Source organism: Mustelus asterias, chromosome 21 (genome assembly GCF_964213995.1).
Source record: "Mustelus asterias chromosome 21, sMusAst1.hap1.1, whole genome shotgun sequence".
In the NCBI taxonomy this organism is placed as follows: Eukaryota; Metazoa; Chordata; class Chondrichthyes; order Carcharhiniformes; family Triakidae; genus Mustelus; species Mustelus asterias.
The window spans coordinates 78,538,182-78,561,235 of NC_135821.1; the positions used below are offsets into that span (position 1 = coordinate 78,538,182).

Here is a 23,054-nt window from a genome sequence, read left to right on the forward strand (position 1 = left end):
CACTCTTTCTAGTTTAATAATATCCTTTCTATAATAGGGTGACCAGAACTGCACACAGTATTCCAAGTGTGGCCTTACCAATGTCTTGTACAACTTCAACAAGACATTCCAACTCCTGTATTCAGTGTTCTGTGTGAATTGTTTCAAGCCAGGACAGTTAGTGAGATTTTGCAAGCCTCTGATCTTCGGGTAAACGTACTCCAAGGCGGCCTTCAAGACAGACGACAACGCAAAATCATCGAGCAGAAACTGATAGCCAAGTTCCGCACACATGAGGACGGCCTCAACCGGGATCTTGGGTTCATGTCACACTATCTGTAACCCCCACAACTTGCCTGGGCTTGCAAAATCTCACTAACTGTCCTGGCTTGAAACAATTCACACCTCTTTCACCCTCTCTCCACTCACATTGTCTGCACCTGTAAAGACTTGATTACCTGTTAAGACTCGCATTCCAACCATTATCTTGTAATTGAGTTTGTGTCTATATATGCCCTGTTTGTGAAACAAATCCTGCACTCACCTGATGAAAGGGCAGTGCTCCGAAAGCTCGTGCTACCAAATAAACCTGCTGGACTTTAACCTGGTGTTGTGAGACTACTTACTGTGCCTACCCCAGTCCAACGTCAACAAATCCACATAATGATCACCTATTTGCAGCTTCATAATATTACCAATCACTGCCCCTGCTTTTCAGCACATCTGCTCCTGAAATGTTCAACAATGCCATTGTTACCTCTAAACTCAAATATCCCAATGCTTAAATACAAGCAAATTACTGTGGATGCTGGAAATCCAAAGAAAAAATGAAAATGCTGGAAAAACTCAACAGGTCTGGCAGCATCTGTGATGTGGAGATGCCGGCGTTGGACTGGGGTAAACACAGTAAGAAGTTTAACAACACCAGGTTAAAGTCCAACAGGTTTATTTGGTAGCAAAAGCCACACAAGCTTTCGGAGCTCTAAGCCCCTTCTTCAGGTGAGTGGGAATTCTGTTCACAAACAGAGCTTATAAAGACACAGACTCAATTTACATGAATAATGGTTGGAATGCGAATACTTACAACTAATCAAGTCTTTAAGAAACAAAACAATGTGAGTGGAGAGAGCATCAAGACAGGCTAAAAAGATGTGTATTGTCTCCAGACAAGACAGCCAGCGAAACTCTACAGGTCCACGCAACTGTGGGGGTTACAATTAGTGCGACATGAAGCCAATATCCCGGTTGAGGCCGTCCTCGTATGTGTGGAACTTGGCTATCAGTTTCTGCTCAGCGACTCTGCGCTGTCGTGTGTCGCGAAGGCCGCCTTGGAGAACGCTTACCCGAATATCAGAGGCCGAATGCCCGTGACCGCTGAAGTGCTCCCCAACAGGAAGAGAACAGTCTTGCCTGGTGATTGTCGAGCGGTGTTCATTCATCTGTTGTCGCAGCGTCTGCATAGTTTCCCCAATGTACCATGCCTCGGGACATCCTTTCTTGCAGCGTATCAGGTAGACAACGTTGGCCGAATTGCAAGGGTATGTACCGTGTACCTGGTGGATGGTGTTCTCACGTGAGATGATGGCATCTGTGTCGATGATCCGGCACGTCTTGCAGAGGTTGCTGTGGCAGGGTTGTGTGGTGTCATGGTCACTGTTCTTCTGAAGGCTGGGTAGTTTGCTGCGGACAATGGTCTGTTTGAGGTTGTGCGGTTGTTTGAAGGTAAGAAGTGGGGGTGTGGGGATGGCCTTGGCGAGATGTTCGTCTTCATCAATGACATGTTGAAGGCTCCGGAGGAGATGCCGTAGCTTCTCCGCTCCGGGGAAGTACTGGACAACGAAGGGTACTCTGTCCACTGTGTCCCGTGTTTGTCTTCTGAGGAGGTTGGTGCGGTTTTTCGCTGTGGCGCGTTGGAACTGTTGATCAATGAGTCGAGCGCCATATCCTGTTCTTATGAGGGCATCTTTCAGCGTCTGGAGGTGTCTGTTGCGATCCTCCTCATCCGAGCAGATCCTGTGTATACGGAGGGCTTGTCCGTAGGGGATGGCTTCTTTAACGTGTTTAGGGTGGAAGCTGGAGAAGTGGAGCATCGTGAGGTTATCCGTGGGCTTGCGGTACAGTGAGGTGCTGAGGTGACCGTCCTTAATGGAGATGCGTGTGTCCAAGAATGCAACCGATTCCGGAGAGGAGTCTGATGGTGGGATGGAACTTGTTGATGTCATCATAGAGTTGTTTCAGTGATTGTTCACCATGAGTCCAAAGGAAGAAAATGTCATCGATGTATCTAGTGTATAGCATCGGTTGAAGGTCCCATGCGGTGAAGAAGTCTTGTTCGAACCTGTGCATGAAGATGTTGGCATATTGAGGTGCGAATTTGGTCCCCATGGCTGTTCCGTGTGTCTGGATGAAGAACTGGTTGTTGAAGGTGAAGATATTGTGGTCCAGGATGAAGCGGATGAGATGTAAAATTGCATCTGGAAACTGGCAGTTGTTGGCGCTGAGCACTGAGGCCGTTGCAGCAATGCCATCGTCATGGGGGATGCTGGTGTAGAGTGCCGAGACATCCATTGTGACGAGGAGCGCTCCTGGTTCAACTGCTCCATGTGTGCCGAGTTTCTGTAGGAAGTCCGTCGTGTCGCGACAAAAGCTGGGGGTTCTTTGTACAATGGGTTTCAGGATGTCCTCGACATAGCCGGAGAGGTTCTCGCACAGGGTCCCATTGCCCGATACGATGGGACGGCCGGGTGTGTTTGCCTTGTGTATCTTCGGGAGGCAGTAGAGATCTCCAACGCGGGGAGTACGTGGGATGAGAGCACGGAGGGTGTTCTGAAGGTCCGGATCAAAGGTCTTGATCAGAGTGTTGAGTTGACGGGTGTGTTCTTTGGTCGGATCTGCAGGTAACTGTCTGTAGTGTTCCTCGTTGTTGAGTTGTCGGTACACTTCTTTGCAGTAATCCGTTCTGTTCAGTATGACGATGGCCCCTCCTTTGTCTGCTGGTTTGATGACAATGTTGCAGTTGGTCTTGAGAGCGTGGAGGGCGTTACGTTGTGCTTGGGTGATGTTCGGGGCTGTCTTGTGAGTGCGGCTGATGAATTTGGTGTTGACGCACCTCCTGACGGCTTGGGCATACATGTCAAGTCGAGGGCAGCGGCCTTCCGCATCTGTGGACAGAGAGAAAGAGTTAATGTTTCATGCTTAATATGACCTTTCTTCGAAACTATTCCAATGCTTTCCTGGTGCCTCCCATTTCCATCCAACTCTATAAATTTAAATTCATTCAAAATATTCTGTAGACGGAGTCAATGGATGGGAGGCTGGTTTGTGTGATGGACTGGGCTATATTCATGTTTTGTAGTTTCTTGCCGTCTTGGTCAGAGCAGGAGCCATACCAAGCTGTGATACATCTGGAAAGGATGCTTCTTCTTCTATCTCATTCTTTACAACTACAAATTTCACTCTTCTATATTAATGGCTTTGTAATTGATTTTTAAAAATCCAACATTCTCTTTCAGGACATTAAAAAGTAATCAGCCCATTCTTATCAACGGATTTTGATCTCAAAAATGCTTAAATCCAATGCGAAAACTAAAATGATAAATGCGGCATTTCTCATACACCAGGCAGTGTCTGAAACAGAGAGAGTCTGGTTCCCCTTGTCTGTCTTTTTACTGTCCGAAAGAAAGGTTTTTGAGCAAGATATCAGACATGCCCTGGAATGCAATCCCAGATATTGGAGGTCTGATTATAATAAGTTCACTTTCCTATTTTGGTGTCTTACGATGTGAATATGTTCATAGAATCATAGAATTCTACAGTGCAGAAAGAGGCCATTCGGCCCATCGAGTCTGCACCAACCACAATCCCACCCATGCCCCATCCCCATATCCCTACATATTTACCCACTAATCCCTCGAACCTTTGCATCCCGGGACACTAAGGGACAATTTTTAGAATGGCCAATCAACCTAGCCCGCACATTTTTGGACTGTGGGAGGAAACCGGAGCACCCGGAGGAAACCCATGCAGACACGAGGAGAATGTGCAAACTCCACACAGACAGTGACTGAGCCGGGATTCGAACCCACGTCCCTGGAGCTGTGAAGCAGCAGTGCTAACTACTGTGCCGCCCTGTTATGTGCTGTAGATAAAATTTGAGAAAATCCATTGACTGAATGTCTCCCTGCCGAGTCTGGAAAAGCAACAATAGATGATGAACACTTAGAAGCCTCACAAACGTTGGTCAGACCACACTGGGACTACTTCATACAATTCTGGTCATCATGTCATAAAAAGGAGGCACTGGAGTGGGTGAAAAAAGATTTCCAAAGATGATACCAGAATTGCAGAGGCCAACATATCAGGAAAGCATAAACAAGTTGGTAAAAAAACCAAAAGAGAAAATGCTGGAAAATCTCAGCAGGTCTGGCAGTGTCTATAAGGTAAGAAGTTTAACAACACCAGGTTAGTAAGAAGTTTAACAACACCAGGTTAAAGTCCAACAGGTTGTCTATAAGGAGAGAAAAGAGCTGACGTTTCGAGTCTAGACGACCCTTTGTCAAAGCTTAAATGCAGAGAAAATGGGAGATGTTTATACTGCAGGGTGAGGGAGTGAAAGATGAGTCATAGCCACAGAAACCAGGGAAACCAGTTAATAGCGTCCACAGAGAATGTGTGAATGGCCAAACGGCAGAGAAGCTAAAATGTTGTTGGTGGTGGTGGTGGTGGGGGGGCGGGGGATGGGGCAGAGGTAAGATTTAGAAAAGGAGACGCAAAGGGGAAGAAAAGGGAAGGGGTGGAAAGTAGGGGGAAAGAGTGGAGGGGGAGGAAGAAAAATGAAGAAAGACAATAAAGGAATAAAAGGTAGAGAACAGTAAAAAATTAAAAATAGAATGAAAACAAAGAGGTCGAGGTGGGGTAGAGCAAATCATCTGAAGTTGTTGAATTCAATGTTGAGACCGGAAAGCTGTAAAGTGCTTAGCCAGAAGATGAGATGCTGCACAATATAAACAAATTGGGTCTCTTTAAAGAGGTGACCAAATATTGTGCAGCAGCTCAGAGAACATTTCTTAGAGAACAAAAGTGTTCTCTAAAATTATGGTACGTTTTGATACAGTAGGCGCAGAATCTTTTCAGAGCAAAACTAGAGACCACCATTTCAAAACTGACACCAAGAAAGCAAATAGGGAATTCCAAAGAAGCTTATTTACCAATTGTGGTGGAAATATAGAATATGCTGACGCAAACATAGAATTTCACAAAGCACTTTACGGCCAAAGAAGTACTTTTTGAACTGTAGTCAAAGTTGTAACATAGGAAATGTGGCTTCCAATTCATTCACAGCAAGTTCACATGCACCAACAGGCATCTGATTATCACCAGAAAATGTTTTGGTGATGTTGATTGTGGCATAAATGTTGGCAGGGGCAACAATATGATTCCACTGCTCTTCTTCCAAGTAGTGCATTGGGATCTTTTACATCCACGTGAGAGGACAATCAGAACCTCGGTTTAGCATCTCATTTAAAAGATGGTGTGACAGTGTAGCACTCCCCGCAGTCCAGCACTGCCTTGATTTCTCCACTTACATTGTCTGTATCTTTAAGATCTGGTTGGTTGTAGGGATTCGCAGTCTAATCAGTATTCTGTAACTTGATTTTGTGTCTCTGTGCCCTGTTTGAGAGCAGATTTCCACTCCATCTGACGAAGAAGCAGTGCTCCGAAAGCTAATGGTATTTGCTACCAAATAAACCTGTTGGACTTTAACCTGGTGTTGTTAAAACGCTTACTTGATTTCTATACACGTGTCAACTTTTGACTCAGAGATGAAGGTGCTATCAATTCAAGCACAGGTCACAATACAGGAGAGCCATCAAGAATTAGGGAATTTAGAAGAAACATTGTTAGGTAAAAGGCAATTAAAATGTGGAACCCATTACTGCAGAGTGGTGGGGAAAGAAGTATAGATGCATTTAAGGGGAATCTGGATAAACACGAGACAGTAGAGAATAGGGGGTGGCACGGTAGCACGGTGGTTAGAACTGCTGCTTCACAGCGCCAGGGACCCACGTTCGATTCCTGGCTTGGGTCACTGTCTGTGTGGCGTTTGTACGTTCTCCCCGTGTTTCCTCCGGGTGCTCCGGTTTCCACCCACATTCTGAAAGACGTGCTAGTTCGACCCGAACAGGCAGTGGACTGTGGTGACTAGGGGAATTTCCCAGTAACTTCATTGCAATGTTCATGTAAGCCTTACTTGTGACTAATAAATAAACAAACTTTTTAGAATGTGTTATTATTTCATGGGATGTGAGCAATTATTGCTCATTCCAAATTGTCCTTGAGAAGATGGTGATAGCCACCTTCTTAAATCAGTGCAGTCTATGTGATGTTAATGAATTTAGATGGGATAAGGCAGCATAAACAGCAGCATGGACTATTCGGGCCGAATGGTCTGTATTGTAGTTAAAAATAGAAATCCTCAGCAGAGCAGAAAGCATTTCTGGTCAGAGAGAAAGTGTTAATATTTCAGATCGGCCGCTTTTGATCCGAGCCGGTAAAGGTTAGAGGCAGGATAGGGGGTGGTGGAGAGGGTGAAGGCTCCCTGGTACCTCGGCCATCTCCCAGGACACGCACCAAATGGCGGCTGCGCCGTCCCGCCTCCTGCACCAAGATGGCGGGCGCGGCGCTGCGCTGCGATTGGCCAGCGCGCCATTGTGACGCGGCTTCTAGTGGATTCTATGGGCGGGGCCGGAGGGCGCGCGTGCGCACTCGCTGCCCGGCTCCGTTGCCCGCCTCTTTCTCTCGGTGCAGTTGCCGCCATGTCTCGGTACGCACGCCCGCCCAACAGCTCCCTGTTCGTCAGGAATGTCGGCGATTGCACCAGGTGAGGCCGCGCGAAGGCGGCGCCAGCTTCGCGGGGGAGCAGTCCCCGCCCGAGGGGCCGCGGCTTTCTTTCTCTTTCTGTCTCTGTCGCGGGGCGGCTTTTCTCCGGCCCCCGAGTGTAGGCCGCGCCGCGGTCCCCGGCCTCGCCTGGCCCAGAGCTCAGGCAAGGGGGGGCAGCGAGGTCGGTGGCTGCCTCATCCACTACCTTTCTAAATGTCCTGCAGCTCGGGAATGGGGAGCGGCTCCGCCTCAGGCAGGATCTCTCGCACTTTTATCAAATAAACTAGGTCAACGCTGGAGTTATTTAATTAGACGCTGGGGATAATGTCGACTCCAGTAACGTGGGCAGGTTATACCCGCGCTTTTCTCAAAGCTTCCTCACTCCAGATTCACTTTGTCCCGGGTTACAAGCAGTGGAACATTGGAGAAAATAAATGGTCGACGTTTAAATGTGGCATAAATATTTGTAAAGAAAAGCAGGTGTATTTATAGCACCTTTTCATGCGGGTATTATAAAGCAGCATTTGACACCGCGTCTCACAAGGACATTGGGGCAGATGGTTCAAAGTTTGGTCAAAGAGACCGTTTTAAGGGGCCTCTTAGATTTAGGAGGGAATTCCAAATCTTGGGGCCTAGGGCAGTTGTAAGCAGGGCTGCCAGTGGGGGAGTAAAGGTAATTGGGGATCTGGCAAGAGGCCAGAATGTTGAGAGATCTTGCATGGTTGAGCTGGAGGTGGTCGGGGTCGGGGAGGGCTGAGACCATGGAGGGATTTAAAAATAAGGATGTGAATTTCTAAAGTTGATTTGCTTTACAGTGGGAGACAATGAGCGCAGAGGCAATGGGACTTTTGAGTTAAGGCTCAGGCAGTAGAATTTTGGTTGGTCTCAAATTTATGGAGCGTAGGGCATGCGGAGACCATCCGGGACTGTGTTAGAACAGTCAGGTGTAGAGGTGGCAAAGGCAAGGGGTAGATGACAGTATAGATTTTAGTGAGCTATTTTGAAAAGTAATTGTTTGGATGCTAGTTGAAAGAATTCTCTATACAGTGCAGTCTTATGCATTTCAAGTTGCTCTCTGAATTTAATATTGTTTTGTGTGGTCTACATAGGATAGATATGTCAAAATATTTGGTTTAGATTTGAGTTTACACTACATTAAGACATTTGTAACCTATGCATCAAAATACATGCAAGGATTCCCAACATTTTGTTAAATAAAATGAGTTGATATACCTTGTATGCTTCAAAGGTTTTAAAAACCTTGTGAATTCTTGCTTTGTGGTGTTTTGTAACATTTGTATACTTTTGAAGTTCTTAAAAGTTATAATTGAAATTGGTATGGTTTTAGTGGGGTAAATTTGAGCCAAATTTAGTGATCATTGATTTTATTTAAAAATTTGATGCAATTACGTTCAGTAAATTTGCCCAAAGTATCAACAGTGGGAGAAGGGGTAAAGTGCATTTTTAAAAAAGATTCCAACAATTAAATACTTGCTAACACCTTGTTGAGGATGTATTCATCTATTAGTGAGACATAGATCTTGTGGTCAAAAAAAAATTGGATTTTAGTAATGCCAATGTTTTAAGTGCAGTAATGAATTAGCTTCAAATAATTGTCCCAAAAGAAAAGCATGTACCATGACCACACAACTTGATTATCAAAATACCTTGCATCTGAAGGTATGGTTCTGAATTATCCATAAATCTTTGAAATAGAAAAATTATTTGGAGTTTAGTAAAAGCATTAATAGTATACCATGTATTAGAAAAGGTCAACAGATGGAAAAAGTATTCTTAACTGGGTTGGATTATTTTATATCAGTTGGTAGCTATATCCTATATGTTCCATCCAAGTTAATATTATTTGTAGTGCAGTACCACTGAGATATTTAATTGCACAAATAAAAATCCAAACAGATTAGGCTTTTCATGAGCTTTGACAAAAGGTCATCTGGACTTGAAGCGTCAGCTCTTCTCTCTCCTTACAGATGCTGCCCCAGATCGGCTGAGATTTTCCAGTATTTTCTCTTGGTTTTAGGCTTTTCACATATTCCTTGTGCTCCAAGTAGTGTGATTTCCTGTTCAGTTAATGCTTTCAAATAAGGTTTTATGCTAGCTTGATTTTAATTATTGCTAATTTTTGACTTCATATTGGTATGATTAATAGTGGATTATTTCGCACTCTGGGGACATCACAGCCCTTTTATTTAGCTAACATTTGCCTAGGATGGCTGCTCATGATAATTGGAGTTAAACTCTAGCCTGGAGCATGCCAATTGTGTGCTTGCTGTTGCCCAGCTGTTATGTAGTGCCTCAATACAGATGGAAGGTTGAACTTTCCTTTTTTAGATGCAGTTCTGCACTGTGGTGCATTTTCCCATTGAATTATTATGGGAACACTCACATTTGATTTAACTTGGAAACGGCACACTTTCAGTAAAATATTTCAACAAACACTTTCAGCCAGTAATTAGACGATAAGTTGAATGCTGCTCTTGAAGAAAATAAAAATGCCTTATCATTCTCTTATTAGTTAAGGTTTTTATAACATGCTGAAGTATTGTATCCCATCTCTAGAGAATTTGACTTTTGAGTGGGGAGTACTGCTTCAGCCTATCAGATAAATGCTGAATAGAATCTGTTGTCTTAAAATGATAATCCTTTTCCAAAACTTTGTACCACAAAAGGGATATATAATTTTTTAATAATGTTAATCTTTGAACAAAACATGTAACTTTCTACCTGGAAAATAGGGATAAGTAAGATGGTAAGCTCATTTATTCTCATTAATTATACAGTGAAATTGTTTTATCTAATTGAACTAAATTAGACTAAAGGCTATAATGAAATTAATTTTATTGTTTAATTTTCTTTTTTGAATGATATTTAAAAATGTGGTAATGAATGATTCAAACATTCAAATTTGGAAGCACTTGATTTGAATAGGTGGAGCTGGTGCTAAAGGTTCCTTTAAAATCAAAAATTGATCTGGATGAGGATGGAGACAGATTGAAGAGGCTGGGAAAATTCTAGTATGCTTAAAATTAATTTGGATTATAGCAATTAATCTGATCTAATTGAGTTCAATATTAAAATGAGATGCAAACATCAATGATACAAAATGATAAACTGTGGACAGGCTGGAAATTTCAGGAGAGGCAGCAGGACCCGAGTGGCTAGAAAGAGTCAACTGAGAGACCCTGACTATTGATAAAATACTGGAGAAGAGGTGCAAGATAGTTACGCAGGTTACATTGGATGTGACTTTGCAGCTAGTTCAGAGGCACACAAAGCCAAATCTTTTGGTTTAAAATTTGTAGCAGTTGGTGACTAGTCAAATGAAAATTAATGTTTGAATGATATTTAAAATGATTCGGGAATTGGTAAGACCAGAAGAACCATAAATCTGTTAACATTGAGGCATTAGTAAGTAATCCCATTTTTAAAATGGAATGTGTTGCCATTTTGCTCACCCGGAAACCAATAACTTGATTGATCCTATTCCTGACATCCTGTAGACAGTTTACAAGTTGATTTGATGTTCCAAAGCAAATCGTTTAGATGGTTGTAGAATCTCCTTTTCAGATGGTTTAATGTCGATAGTTTTGGACTCTTCACATGCACAGTGGGCAATTCATATTTCAAATCACCTGTATCGTTTTTATGGTACTTTAGGCCTGAGGATTTACGTCGTGAGTTTGGTCGCTATGGCCCAATAGTAGATGTTTACGTTCCCCTTGACTTCTACACTCGACGTCCAAGAGGATTTGCATATATACAATATCCTTTCTTCAGTTCTCCTAAACAAGTGAAGCAGACATATTAAGGTCTTTTCACTGTATGATGCATTTGAATGTCAAGTTCAATCTGGTTCAATATAGCTCTGTTCTTTTGGAAATTGCTGCTTGGGGCCGGGATCATATTTAAGAGATAATGCCAAGGGCATGTGTTTGTTGCTATATACAGTCTCCACCGCTCATAGTGGTCACGCTTTTATGAACGATTTGCCCGCTGTTTGCAGTGACTAATATAACATGGCATTGCTATCATATGGTTATACAAATTTTAATTCTTTTGCTGAGCAATGATCTTAACTAAACTCTCATTGTAGAGTAAATCTTTTTTAAAATTGAGCTAATTGATAGTCTAGTCAGTCAATTTCACTGAAGCATTAATATTGCAACACAGGAGAACCTATCCACTCTAAACCAGTTTCCCTCCTGTGCCTTAACAGTTGAGTGGTTTAGACCAGGATTGCTCCCAGTCCAGTCATCTCCTTCCTTGACCAATGTCTGCACAGGTCAAATAGTCAGGATAGGTTGTTGCCCTGAATCTAAACCCCTCTCTTGGGAAAAAAGATTCTCGACTGGCTCTCATAGAAATGAGGAGTCCAGTTAAATTTCAATCCTGTAAATCATAGATCCTGCTTTAATTTGATCAGCGTTTTATTGAGATGAAGTTTCACAGTAGTCAGTGTAAAAATATAGATAATTTGTGGTGTTAGCAATTCCTAATACAGCTTTTTCTGTCCAAACTAAAGAGTACTGCAGATGCTGTGACTGGCAACTTTGAAATTGACAGTGCAAATAAATAAAAGTTTTTGCTTTCTGTGTGATGTAATCCACTAACTGTTTGAACGTGGGCATTTTAAGTGTTGGGGACTGTACAGAAGTCTTGCATGTGTGGAAATTTGTATTTGAATTAGATGCACTACGTCATGCTAGCTGTGGTGACTGTAATTAAATGTCTTGAATATTGCTGAAAAGAAAGACACCAAAAGAGAAAATGCTGGAAAATCTCAGCAGGCCTGGCAGCATCTGTAAGGAGAGAAAAGGGCTGACATTTCGACTTGAAACGTCAGCTCTTTTCTCTCCTTACAGATGCTGCCAGACCTGCTGAGATTTTCCGGCATTTTCTCTTTTGGTTTCAGATTCCAGCTTCTGCAGTAATTTGCTTTTATTTATTGAAAAGAAAGACATGTTGCCAAAGCTTTTCATCTTGTACTCATCAAGAATGCCAGATTTATCAAGAATGCCAAATTTCAAATGATTGCAATTTATACTGCCAAAGAAAAGGTGCTGATCAATTGGCAAGTTGACTCTGGCCAAGGTGTTGCAGTGCAGAAAGCAATGGGGAACTGTGGGCTCCCTTGCTCCTGGGTTATTCAAGAAAGCTGCAAAGCTTGAACGTGTTTCTTTTATTTGCAGAGAAGGGGTCTCATCAAGTGGATCCATGTCGCTTCTTGCAAGCGTAGATGAGTCACATGACTTAAATTGGTTTGTCTCTTCAGCAATATTCAAGTTCTGTACTATCAAACAACAATTAAATTTCTGATAAATCTGGAAGCTTTTTGGGAATGGCCAGATTATAGTTCATGCTGAAATGTAATAATTCCAGTAAAGGGGTATGAAGCAGTATTAGAGCTGTTACTCAGGGCTATTAGCATGTGAATACTGGCATAAAGATGACCTAGTTGGTTAGCGCACACTTGTAGCAATGTAATATAATACACTGCTTAGAGATTAGATGCTGTACACTGACGAGTGGAAATTGTTTCATGCCCCACTTGCCAGATCCTGAACAGCCAAAACTTAATTACAAATCGAACAAGTTTACAAACAAGAATTTGATATTCCCGTGCCACTGCATTTTATTACAACATAGGGAAATATGCATATTGCAGCATTTTGCATCTTAAATCCAACAGTTCCAATTTCTTATGCAACTTTACACATCATATTTAAAAGGTTTGATTTTTAATTGTTATGTAAGAACATAGAAAGTAATAGTTAATGTAGTTTTTCCTCTAAAGATAAATAAGGCATCCTGCTTAGCTTGTACTATCATTTTAACCTAGTTTCCAAAAGTGTTCCAATGCACAAATGAGAGGCTGTGTAATAAGTGGTGACCATACAAATTTTAAATATTTTGGCTGCTTGGTTAAAGTCTCAAGTGAATGATGGCTTTGTGCCTTTAAAAGTAAAAATAATAGTCTGAATCTGTGTGATTTAAATTTAATTTAGGCATTTAAAATTCGTGATATTGTAGCAGTAGTGAGCATACTAAATGCTTAAAATCCTGCATTAAATGCAGTAGTGCTACATTTCATATAGGCAGTAATAGAAAAACTCTGAAACACCTGGAATTTACACATTTTGTCAGCATGAAAGTTGCTTAGTAGAAATCCTGTTATTATAAGTAAAGGAAGACTTCCTTTGCAGTATAGCTGCTTTTGTGCCCACCAAATGTCCCAAAGCACTTCATAGTCCGTGAAATGCTTTTGAACTATAGTCACTTGTCATGTAGGAAACACAGCCAATTTGTGCAAAGCAAACTCCTGCCAACAGCAATGTGACAATGACTAGAATCAGTTTTGTGATGTTGATTGAGGGATAGATATTGGTCACGACACCAGGGAGAACCCAGCTCCTCTTCAAAATAGTGCATTGGTATCTTTTACATTCATCTGAAGGGGTCTTGATTTAACATTTCATCTGAAGGATGGCACCTCTGACAGTGCAGTACTCCCTCAGTGCTGCACTGAAGTGTCAGCCTAGATTGTTGTGCTCCAGTCCTGTGTGGACCTTGACCCACAATCCTCTGACTCTAGCAGAGCTACCAACTGAACCACAGCTGATTTTTTTTTAAAGTCATTTGGATTCACATTAGAAATGTGTTGGATGATACAGATTCAGATGCATGAGCCTTTTGCTTCCCTAAATCGACACCAGTGTAAATTTCTCCAATTCCCTCTGGTCCACTCTTGAGAAGAGCAAATGCAAGCCAATATTTTTTATTTTCATTTCAGTTTGGATTGTTTTGTTATTTGTTTTTGAAATGTGAACACCACTGGCAAGGCCAACATTTATTGGCCATTTCAATTGCCTTTTGAGTATGTGATGGTGACTATCCAATGGTATTCTGTCATTTCAGAGGACAATTAGGACTCGGCCACATTGCTGTAGGCCTGGAGTCGCATGTAGGCCAGACAGAATAGGAATTGCAGATTTCCTCCCCTGTAGGGCATTTGTGAATCAGATGAATTTTTCATTACAACATAGCAAAATGATCATTATTAATAAGACTAGCAATTTATTGATTTTAATTCCTCCAACTGTCATGGTGAGATTTGAACTCTACTCTCTGCATTATTAATCTTAGTAAGAAGTCACAAAACACCAGGTTAAAGTCCAAGTTTATTTGGTAGTACGAGCTTTCGGAGTGTTGCTCCTCCTTCAGGTGAGCGACACTCCGAAAGCTCGTGCTTCCAAATAAACCTGTTGGACTTTAACCTGGAGTTGTGAGGCTTCTTACTGTCCAACACCAGCATCTCCACATCATCATAAGTCTTAGCCTTTGGATTCCTTGTTGAGTAACCCTGCGATATGTCATTGTCCCTGCCTTCATTGAGATTTGTAGACATAAGTTTTTATGGATTTGATAAGTCAGTCGTAAAGGGACCAGGACTTTGTAACTTAAATACTAGGAATTGGCGTGTTTGTGTATTCTGAATTAAAAACAGCTTTACTTTCTGGCTGTGAAGTTAGTCATGGAAGGCACTTACTTTCTAGTACGTTAAACATACCATGACCACCTGAAGGTGGCACTGTTTGCTACACCAAATTGATTAATAGGATTGGATCTAGTCTTCCGTAAAAGCTAACGTATACATATTGGAAGCAACCTTCCTGTGGGAAAATTGCATTTCCATTACGGGACCAGTATAAAGGTTTGTTATATTGCAAAATGTTCCATTGATAAATATGTCAAATCCAACCTGTTAGTGACTTTTAACTGAACTAGTTTTAATAGAGGATTCTTTTGGTAATGCACATTCTCCTAAAATCTAAAAATGTAAATTTTTAGAATGGGAAGAATCTTTGAACATTTTAAATTGAGGTCAAATCCAGTGAAAATCTGAACACTTGGATTTGCAGCTCCACTGATTTGGCCTAGTAACAATAACACAATAGATGTCCAGTCATGATTGTGTGCGACATGAAGATAGTATTTCCTCGCACTTTGCTTGTACTGGCATAAAATTCATGGCGAGTTTCTGCAGCGCATCCTGTATATAGTACACACTGCAGCCGGTTGTGGAAGCAATGAAAGTTTAAGCTCGTCTGTTGGGTGCCAGTCAAGCAGCTTGTTGGCTGTTGCAGTTCAACCAGTTCAGGCAAGTGGGAAGTATTGCATCACACTCAATTGACTCGTACCCTGTAGATGCTGGGAAGGAAGTGAGCTACTTGCTACAAAATCCCTAGCCTCGGACCTCTAACAACCATAAAAATTGTGAGATTGACTCAGTTGAACTCCTGGTCCTTGGTAACCCCTAGGATGTTGATGGGTTTCTGGCCAGTTTAATGCCGTTGATTGGGGCCTATCATGCAGGAGATAGTCATTGTCTGGCACTCGCGTGGCGCTAATGTTCATGCCACTTACCAAACCTGGCTGTTCTCCAGTCCTTGCTGCATTCAGGCTTTTACTGCTTCATCTGAGGAATTACAAACTGAGTTGAACATTTCAATAATCAGTAAAGAGCTCCTTAAGGAAGGAACATTGATGTAAAAGCTCAAGATAGTTTAACCTTGCAGCAATGATATGTAGTTGAGTTACTACCTATCTTTGTGTCAGATATGACAGCTTCTGAACAATTTCCCCCGATCCAGTTGACTTAAACAGAATTCAGCTCATGTCCTTGTTTCGACAAGGGCTGTAAACAGTTCTGGAGCTGGACAGTTTAGTGAAACCCAAACTGAGTTGATGAAGAGAAGATCATTGAGCCATTTCCCCTTGATAGCGCTGTTGAAGACTGTTCATATGACAGGCTTGGGATGATTGGATGCTAGCTAGCAGGCTTGAACTAGTTCTGCCTTTTGTGGGCAGAATATACCTGGGTGATATTCTACATCTGGTAGATACCAGTGTTATAGTTGTACCGCAATATCTTGCTGGGCACAAGGTCTTTCTACAGCTGGCATTTTGGGAAGGGCCTGTAGCTTTGCTACTTTAAACTTAAAGGACAGCTTTTCTTTGAAAAATAAGCAATTCCCTTTGAGCAGTCATATATCCAAAATTCAAGTCACAAAATCTTGAGGAATGGCCTGCAATAGTTTTATTTCCTTATGTACCTTGAGAAGATTTTTTGCAGTCACTTCAAGCATTTGGAAGAAAGTTTATGAAGTTAGTTGTGGACAGTCAAAGGCTGCATTGAACTGTACTAAAGGTCTGAAGTCAATTATTGCAGCCTGTTTGCATTGCCTGACTGAAACATCTACTTTGCTGTCCAGAGGAATGTGTTGTTGCCCGTGGGTTATATACAAGTGTTACATGCACTGGCACACTCTTGTGTTGTCATTTTGAATTAAAACAGAATTCTGCGTCAAAAGGAGTTTTGAGCCCCCATCCCAGTAAATCTTTGGACTAACGATAAATCTTCCAACTGACCAGTGACTTTTTTGAATTGTGAGAATTTCATCTCTTGGCAAGTCCTTTTGAGGATAAATTGACAATGTACAGATCAAGATAGAGTACTTTATTTTCTCCAGAGATTCAGATACCTTTAATGCAAACGTATAGGATCAGTGTTGTATAAACAATTAATTTTGACTTTAAACAGAATCAAAACTTGAGTAAGATTTTAAATTTAAAAATTGGCGTGCTCTTTTTAACTTGCCTGATCATACTTCCATGCCTGTAGATGTTTGTTGTGTGCAGTATATTCAGATCAATTAGTTTCAATTCAATTCCCGCTTTGTTTTATTTACATTCAAATCATTGGATAATTTTATATCAAGGAATGACAGTAGATTATATTGTGAAACAGGTGTTGATTTAGCCTTGCATTATATTCTAGAAGAAATTTGCACATGACAAATCTTAAATTTCTTACTGGTGTGGTTTAAATTGGGGTGTTAATCCTCCGCATTCCACACATTTAAGTCAATAATTGCATCTGCACGCTTAATTACTATGAGCTGAAACTTTCAAATGAAGCTTCTGCATTCTATGAAATTGTACATAATTTACTTAAGTTTTTTTAGTTTAACAATTTCATTCAAGAGACCATAACATTTGTCCAAGGAAGGCTATGATAGCTATGCAATTTTGAGAAACCGTAGGTCCCAAATACTACAAAATTTCAGGTCAGTTACCATGAGATCATCAATCTTTAATGGGTTTTTATTATTTTATATACTGCGCATTGAACTGAGAAAACCAGACTGAGCATTAAAATGCACTTTTGTAAGAAAACTTTTTTAAAAATAAAAATGGAGAAAGTAACTTGAGGATTGTTGCATAACAGAATGTTGTGTGGTAAGTATTTTGGTGCTCATTTGGAATAACCTAGATATTAAAATTAAAGATTAAAGCAATAAAGGGCGGCATAGCAGCACAGTGGTTAGCACTGCTACATCACAGCGCCAGGGACCTGGGTTCGATTCCCGGCTTGGGTCACTGTCTGTGGAGTCTGCACGTTCTCCCTGTGTCTGCATGGGTTTCCTCCCACAGTCCGAAAGACGTGCTGGTTAGGTGCATTGGCCATGCTAAATTCTGCCTCAGTGTACCCAAACAGGCCCCGGTAGTGTGGTGACTAGGGGATTTTCACAGTAACTTCATTGCAGTGTTAATGTAAGCCTACCTGTGACTAAAACTTTATTTTAAAGTTGGTGTAATGTTCCTGTTAATATAAATGTTTTGGCAGGACTAGGAAACTTACTGAATAAACTAGTGGCTATTATGCTTATAATGCAGAAACAATCATACTGCTCCAGTTTGTGTAACTAATGTGCTGCTTGATGAGTTGGTGCTGCAGGGATTTGCTGGTTCTGAATTTATGTAGTGCACCCCATTGTTGCTTGTCTAACATTTTTTCCCCTCTTTATATTATGCTGTAAGGTATGTATTTCTAATCAGAAGTTCATCTAATTCATAGAAAATGTGACAACTTTTAGCTGTTTGTAAAAAAAAAAAGTACTTGCTGGTGTCTTTTTTGGCTAATTTTGGTGGTAGTCAAAAAAGTGATTTCAAACCCTGCATGTTTGTCTTTTTATACCCATCCCCTGACATAACTTTTTTGTTGTTGTTGCCTCAGAAAATTTAAAGCAATCCGCTGTAACTGGCGAACCCACAAAGAAAGTATGAAAGAGCCTTTTAGATAGAATCCAAGCATAAGACAAGCAGACAAGCCAAAGACCTCTTAAGGATCAGGCTTGAAGAAAAGAGAGGGAGGGTGAAAAAGATTAAAGCTTGAAGAGGGAAAAAGTCAAGGCTTCGATTTGTCTGCAATTGGAAAAAAGGTTGTTTTGTCAAAGTCAAAGCCAAGTGTCTTATTTGGGCCAGCGCCTCATGTCAAGTCCTTCTGGCAAGCACTTAAAGAGTTAAAGGTCAAGCTGACGGTGCAAGGTCAAGTTTACAGCCAAATTTAAGGTAACCAGCAAAGTCCTGATGTTGTATCCTACCATAGTGAAAACAATTCATTCGCTCTTAAATATTATGTTTTTAATTGTGATTTTTACAAACTTAAATGATCCTTGTGTAATACAGTTCTTTATTGAAACGTTTAACTGGTAAATCTTAGTGCTGCAGATAAATTCATTCCTTTATGTTCTTTTCAAAAATTAGTTTTGTTTGGAGCATTTTCCGGACCTTTTTTGTTTCCAGCTGTGTTGACTCGAACAGGGAGACTATGACAAGTGTGAAATAGAGGACATAAGACTTTTTTAAGGCTTTAGAATGCTCTTGACATTTGATTTCACTTAGTTTCTGCCATTGTCACTTCTCTAAAGATCAGTGGATCCTCCTTTTTAAAAAGTCCCATATTTGAATTTTTCTTTGATTTAAATTGCTTTCATATTCCATTTCTTAGAAGTTACATAGCCTCTCCTAAATCAGTTAGGTGCTGCAGAATTACAGTTGCAGCCACTAATAGATGGTGTCTTATTTTAGTGAATTAAAGCAAAGCTTGACAGTCATTACAAATGCCTGTGAGCTGTGGGAAGGCACTTGCCCAACAAGCAGGCCTTTTTTCTGTCCTTTTCCAGTGTGATTACTATTGTGACACATCATTACAGTTTTCCTCTCCAAGGAAGAATACATCCTACTGGAGTGAAACACTTAAATGTTATTTTGATGTTTTTGACCAGCAGTGTGACATGATTTATATTTATTTACAAGTTAATACTGAATTGTTTGCAGCATTTTGCTAAATCTGATTTTATTAATGAATGAGAATGTACTTTAAAAAGATCAGAAAAAGCTTTATTGATCTAATTTCATGTGGTGATGGGGTAGTTACAACCTAATAATATTATTGTCTTTATTGCTGTTCTGCATTTTCTTGTAGATCTAATTCACTTAGAAAATTTGGTGGATTACCCTTAATTATGACATATTTTGGTAATATTAAACTTATAGATTTTTCTGTAAGAATCTATATCGGGTAATGTAGTTTTGGAATCTTATATTTTAAATATAGTGCAAAAACAAATTTTCTAAGTTTTGGCAAAACAATGTTGTGGTTGAAAATGTGTATTGAAGATTGTAGGATTTGTTCGAAACCTGTGAAAGTGAAAAGCCCCCTTAACAGCTTAGCATGTTTGAAGATGTTCGTGATGCAGAAGATGCACTCCACAACCTTGACCGGAAATGGGTGTGTGGCCGTCAAATTGAGATCCAGTTTGCCCAAGGTGATCGTAAAAGTAAGTGTAATAAATCTAAATTAAATTTTACACATAAGAATGTTATTTTTCATATTGGTTGCATTTAATGTTCATAACAATGAAAGAAACCAGCAAGTGTCCTTGTATCTGTTGAATCCAGGCACGCTGCTATTTATCATAGGCATATTGACAAGATTTCAGTCATGTGTTTATAGCTAAGCAAATCTGTGTGCAGTTTTTTGGAATGAAAGTCTCCACATTGGGGAAAGATGTATCCTGGTATATGTTAGGCCATTGTTGTGGGTCATGTAGAGTAACAAATACTAATTGCCCATGCTGACTTTGAAGCTGCTAAAGTATTCCCATTTGCTTCATGGGAAACTTACATTTGCTTCATGGGAAACTTACATTTGGAAGTCAGGTGTAGGGAAAGGGAAGGTGTATTCAACAAGTGATTGCTGCTCTAAAATTGAGATAATTTTGTCTTTCTAACTACAGCACCTGGTCAGATGAAATCAAAGGAACGAAGATCATCGCGAAGTTCACCACGATATGACCGTTATGATGACTATGATAGGCGGAGGAGGTCCAGGAGTCGAAGTTATGACAGGAGGCGATCTCGAAGTCGTTCATATGATCGAAGTCACAGGAGGTCTGACAGCCCTAAAAAGTATGTGATTATAGCACACCCATTGTGTTTTGTCCTAAATTCAGCGTAATATATTTCTCAGATCTTTATTCAGTTTTTTTGTGTGCAGTTCACGGAGCAGATCAAGTGGAAAGCGTAGACGCAGCCGTAGTAACTCTTTCAATGACAGGTAGGGTCACGTAGACTGCATTGGCCTAAAACTAAAGGATGTGTTGTGGGCTTTTTTTTTTAGAAGTATAAAGTTGATTTTATTTTTAAAAAAATTAGTGCCACAAGCTCGTTCAAATTACAGTGCCTTGCATTGGAGGAAAAATGGATAGGCTTGGCTCTTTACCTGTCTTCTGTAGAATATACTATCCAAGAGGAAATAGTGTGAATTTTTAGTGTGCAGTGAAGCTAGAGTTTCTGATTGTTTCCTTATCCAATGCAGCTACAGTTAATAAATGCCTATGAACAGTGTTTGCAATCTTTAACCAAAAGCATTCCCCCTTGCGTTCTTTGTTCTCCTCTCATTCTTGTTTGTGTGCCTCTCGTACACAAACTGCCCTCTGCACATTCTCTGCCCCAGTACCCTTATGTTTTCTACTTTTTACTGTTTCTCCTCTCATCCCATTTATTTTTCTTTCTCTTTCTGTTTGGTTTCTAATTGCCAAGAAGTACAGAGTTTTGCTAGTGTAGAGGTAGAGCGATGTAGGATGCAGCAGAAAAGCAGAATGAAAGAGAGAGCTGTGTATTTGCTGGTAACTTGATCTGTTTTACTTAAATGGAATCTTACAGTAAGTGTAACAAACTGCTCAATTATTTCTAGGCACAGGCGTCGCCATCGTTCTTATTCCAGATCTAGATCCAGGTCCCGATCTAGATCCAGGTCCCAATCCAGATCAAAGTCCGTTTCAAGATCAAAATCGGCATCCAGAAAGGATTCTAAGACACGGTCGCAATCAAGGTCATGCAGCCATTCAAGATCCAGGTCTAGATCGAAATCCAGGTCACTGAGTGGCCACAAATCTGATAGTCACCATGAGGACTGAAGCAATGGATGGTCATCAACTTGCAGCTTCCATTTGTGCTTTTTTGTTTTTTGGGGTCTTGTAGTTAAGAGAAGGTGGGTACTGTTTTATGACTACAGGAAAACTTAGTGTGCAAGACTAATTTGTTGATGGTGCTTGAAAGATTTCTACCATGATTTTAAACGGAATGATGCAGTAACTACAACTGACCAGTTAATAAGGTTCAAAGTGCCATTAACATTAATGTTACTCATTGGTTCATTGAAAGTCAACTTGTTCACTATTGTTTTTAGGCAAATTCAGAAAAGTATATTTGATCCATGACTATGTTACTGTTAGTAATTTTTTTATAAAGCAGTGCCCTCTATACTGATTGTCCAAAACTATACTAAATTGTTTTCCCAGTTTGATATTCTGATGGATTAATAAAGCTGCTGGTACAAATCAAAACTGTGTGAATTCAAAATTTGTAACGGTTACTGTTAACAAAGGACATGTCATCAATGCAGTGCTGTATTAACATAACTTCAGTGTGAGGTTTTACATCATTCAAATAATTGCCTAAAACACACTGCTTGGGGAATCAATTTACAGAAATTCTCCTTATTTTACTCAACTGATCACCTTAAGCACAATCAAAGTATTGGCAATATGTTGCCCACAACCTTATGTTTTGTTTATGTGTGTGCTTATGCAATGCAGTAGTCTGGCATGCTTCCTGTAGTATTCATTTGTGTATTTTGCATGAATATTTCTTTTCATTCTTGGCTGTAAAGGTATAATTTGCCAACGCCATTAGATAACTATCTGCAATCTTATTGTAAGACAAATGCAGGAACTGATATCTGATGGAGGAATTGGATTTTTTTTCCAAAACAGCAACGGTATTGTGATCAAACTTTTTTCTTTCTTGTAGAAGCTTGTAAAAAGAAAAAGGGATTTTTATACCAAGTCTTTTTAATAAAAGCTGTTTGTAAAAGTTCACCTACAGTAGAAATGTTTTCAGTTTAAGCTTTAAAATGCTAAGTTGTCTAGGTCTTTGCATGATTAGAAAAATGTGGCATTTGAAATCAAGTATTGACCATTCTAGTCTTTGTTGCTCTGTACGGCACCAAATAATATATTCAGAAGATTAAGAACATTGAGGTGAGGGGGGGGGCTAGTGAGGTCACATTTAGCCATTCACCTTGTGATTTGAATAAGCAGAACTGGGAAAGGAATAAGTGTTATGCAATATGATGGAAGTGACTTAATCAACTGTGTTTGGATCACATCAGGGTTATGTGACAATTCTTGTTTAGGTTCAGTGTATCTTGGTTTTAAAGTCCAGTTTGTTTCTTGCTGTGACTCAAAGTGGTGACAAGATTCTATACTTGCTCTGAAAGCTTGAGAAGATGACAAATACAGGGTACGCTTTTCATAACTTCCTAGAATTCAGTTTAAGGTATGCGGTGCAAATAAACCCTCTTACATACTTAGCACAAGTTATCAATTAAAGCAAACTATATTTCATTTAGGTTTTTGAGTCAGATGTGGATGTTTGTGTTCATCCTTTTTGTTCATGATAGCTGACTGTAACTTCATACTTGTAAATAAATCTGTGCTGTATAATGAAGCATCTGAAAGATTTGTTTTCTTAAAAGAATCTTGTACTTCTGAGAGAACTCTATGAAGTGACACCATATTGTAAACTGAATTACAAACATAGAAAAACTACAGCACAAAACAGGCCCTTCGGCCCCACAAGTTGTGCCGAACATATCCCTACCTTTTAGGCCTACCTATAACCCTCCATCCTATTAAGTCCCATATACTCATCCAGGAGTCTCTTAAAAGACACTATTGAGTTTGCCTCCACCACCAATTGTCATAATT

At 40.3% G+C, this 23,054-nt stretch overlaps 2 protein-coding genes across 3 annotated transcripts in view; one reads left to right on the top strand and one right to left on the bottom strand.

Moving 5' to 3' along the window:
- Nucleotides 1-6,627, bottom strand: part of LOC144508913 (uncharacterized) — a 40,720-nt gene extending 34,093 nt beyond the window's left edge. Inside the window, exons 1-2 of the mRNA XM_078237125.1 lie at nucleotides 6,585-6,627; nucleotides 2,485-3,140 (exon numbers count right to left, since the gene is read on the bottom strand). Coding sequence (XP_078093251.1) covers nucleotides 2,485-3,111 — 627 coding nt within the window. The 5' untranslated portion in view covers nucleotides 3,112-3,140; nucleotides 6,585-6,627. The remainder of the gene's footprint in view (nucleotides 1-2,484; nucleotides 3,141-6,584) is intronic.
- Nucleotides 6,628-6,728: 101 nt separating this feature from the next.
- On the top strand, nucleotides 6,729-22,794 carry srsf10b (serine and arginine rich splicing factor 10b). 2 transcript variants are annotated; one of them, XM_078238303.1, is made up of 6 exons: nucleotides 6,729-6,859; nucleotides 10,534-10,638; nucleotides 19,456-19,559; nucleotides 20,019-20,190; nucleotides 20,279-20,338; nucleotides 20,978-22,794. In XM_078238303.1, the coding sequence occupies exons 1-6, from the start codon at nucleotides 6,795-6,797 to the stop codon at nucleotides 21,198-21,200; spliced, it is 729 nt and encodes a 242-aa protein (XP_078094429.1). In that variant the 5' UTR covers nucleotides 6,729-6,794; the 3' UTR covers nucleotides 21,201-22,794. The 2 variants fall into 2 exon arrangements, with proteins under 2 accessions (XP_078094429.1, XP_078094431.1); XM_078238305.1 differs by lacking the exon at nucleotides 20,279-20,338.
- Nucleotides 22,795-23,054: the final 260 nt, after the last annotated feature.

Bases quoted from the DNA above. Each gene is read 5' to 3' on its own strand.
- srsf10b (XM_078238303.1), top strand. From the start codon at position 6,795: ATGTCTCGGTACGCACGCCCGCCCAACAGCTCCCTGTTCGTCAGGAAT. The intron at 6,860-10,533 runs GTGAGGCCGCGC...ATGGTACTTTAG, and splicing joins AATGTCGGCGATTGCACCAG to GCCTGAGGATTTACGTCGTG. The intron at 10,639-19,455 runs ATATCCTTTCTT...ACAGCTTAGCAT, and splicing joins AGAGGATTTGCATATATACA to GTTTGAAGATGTTCGTGATG.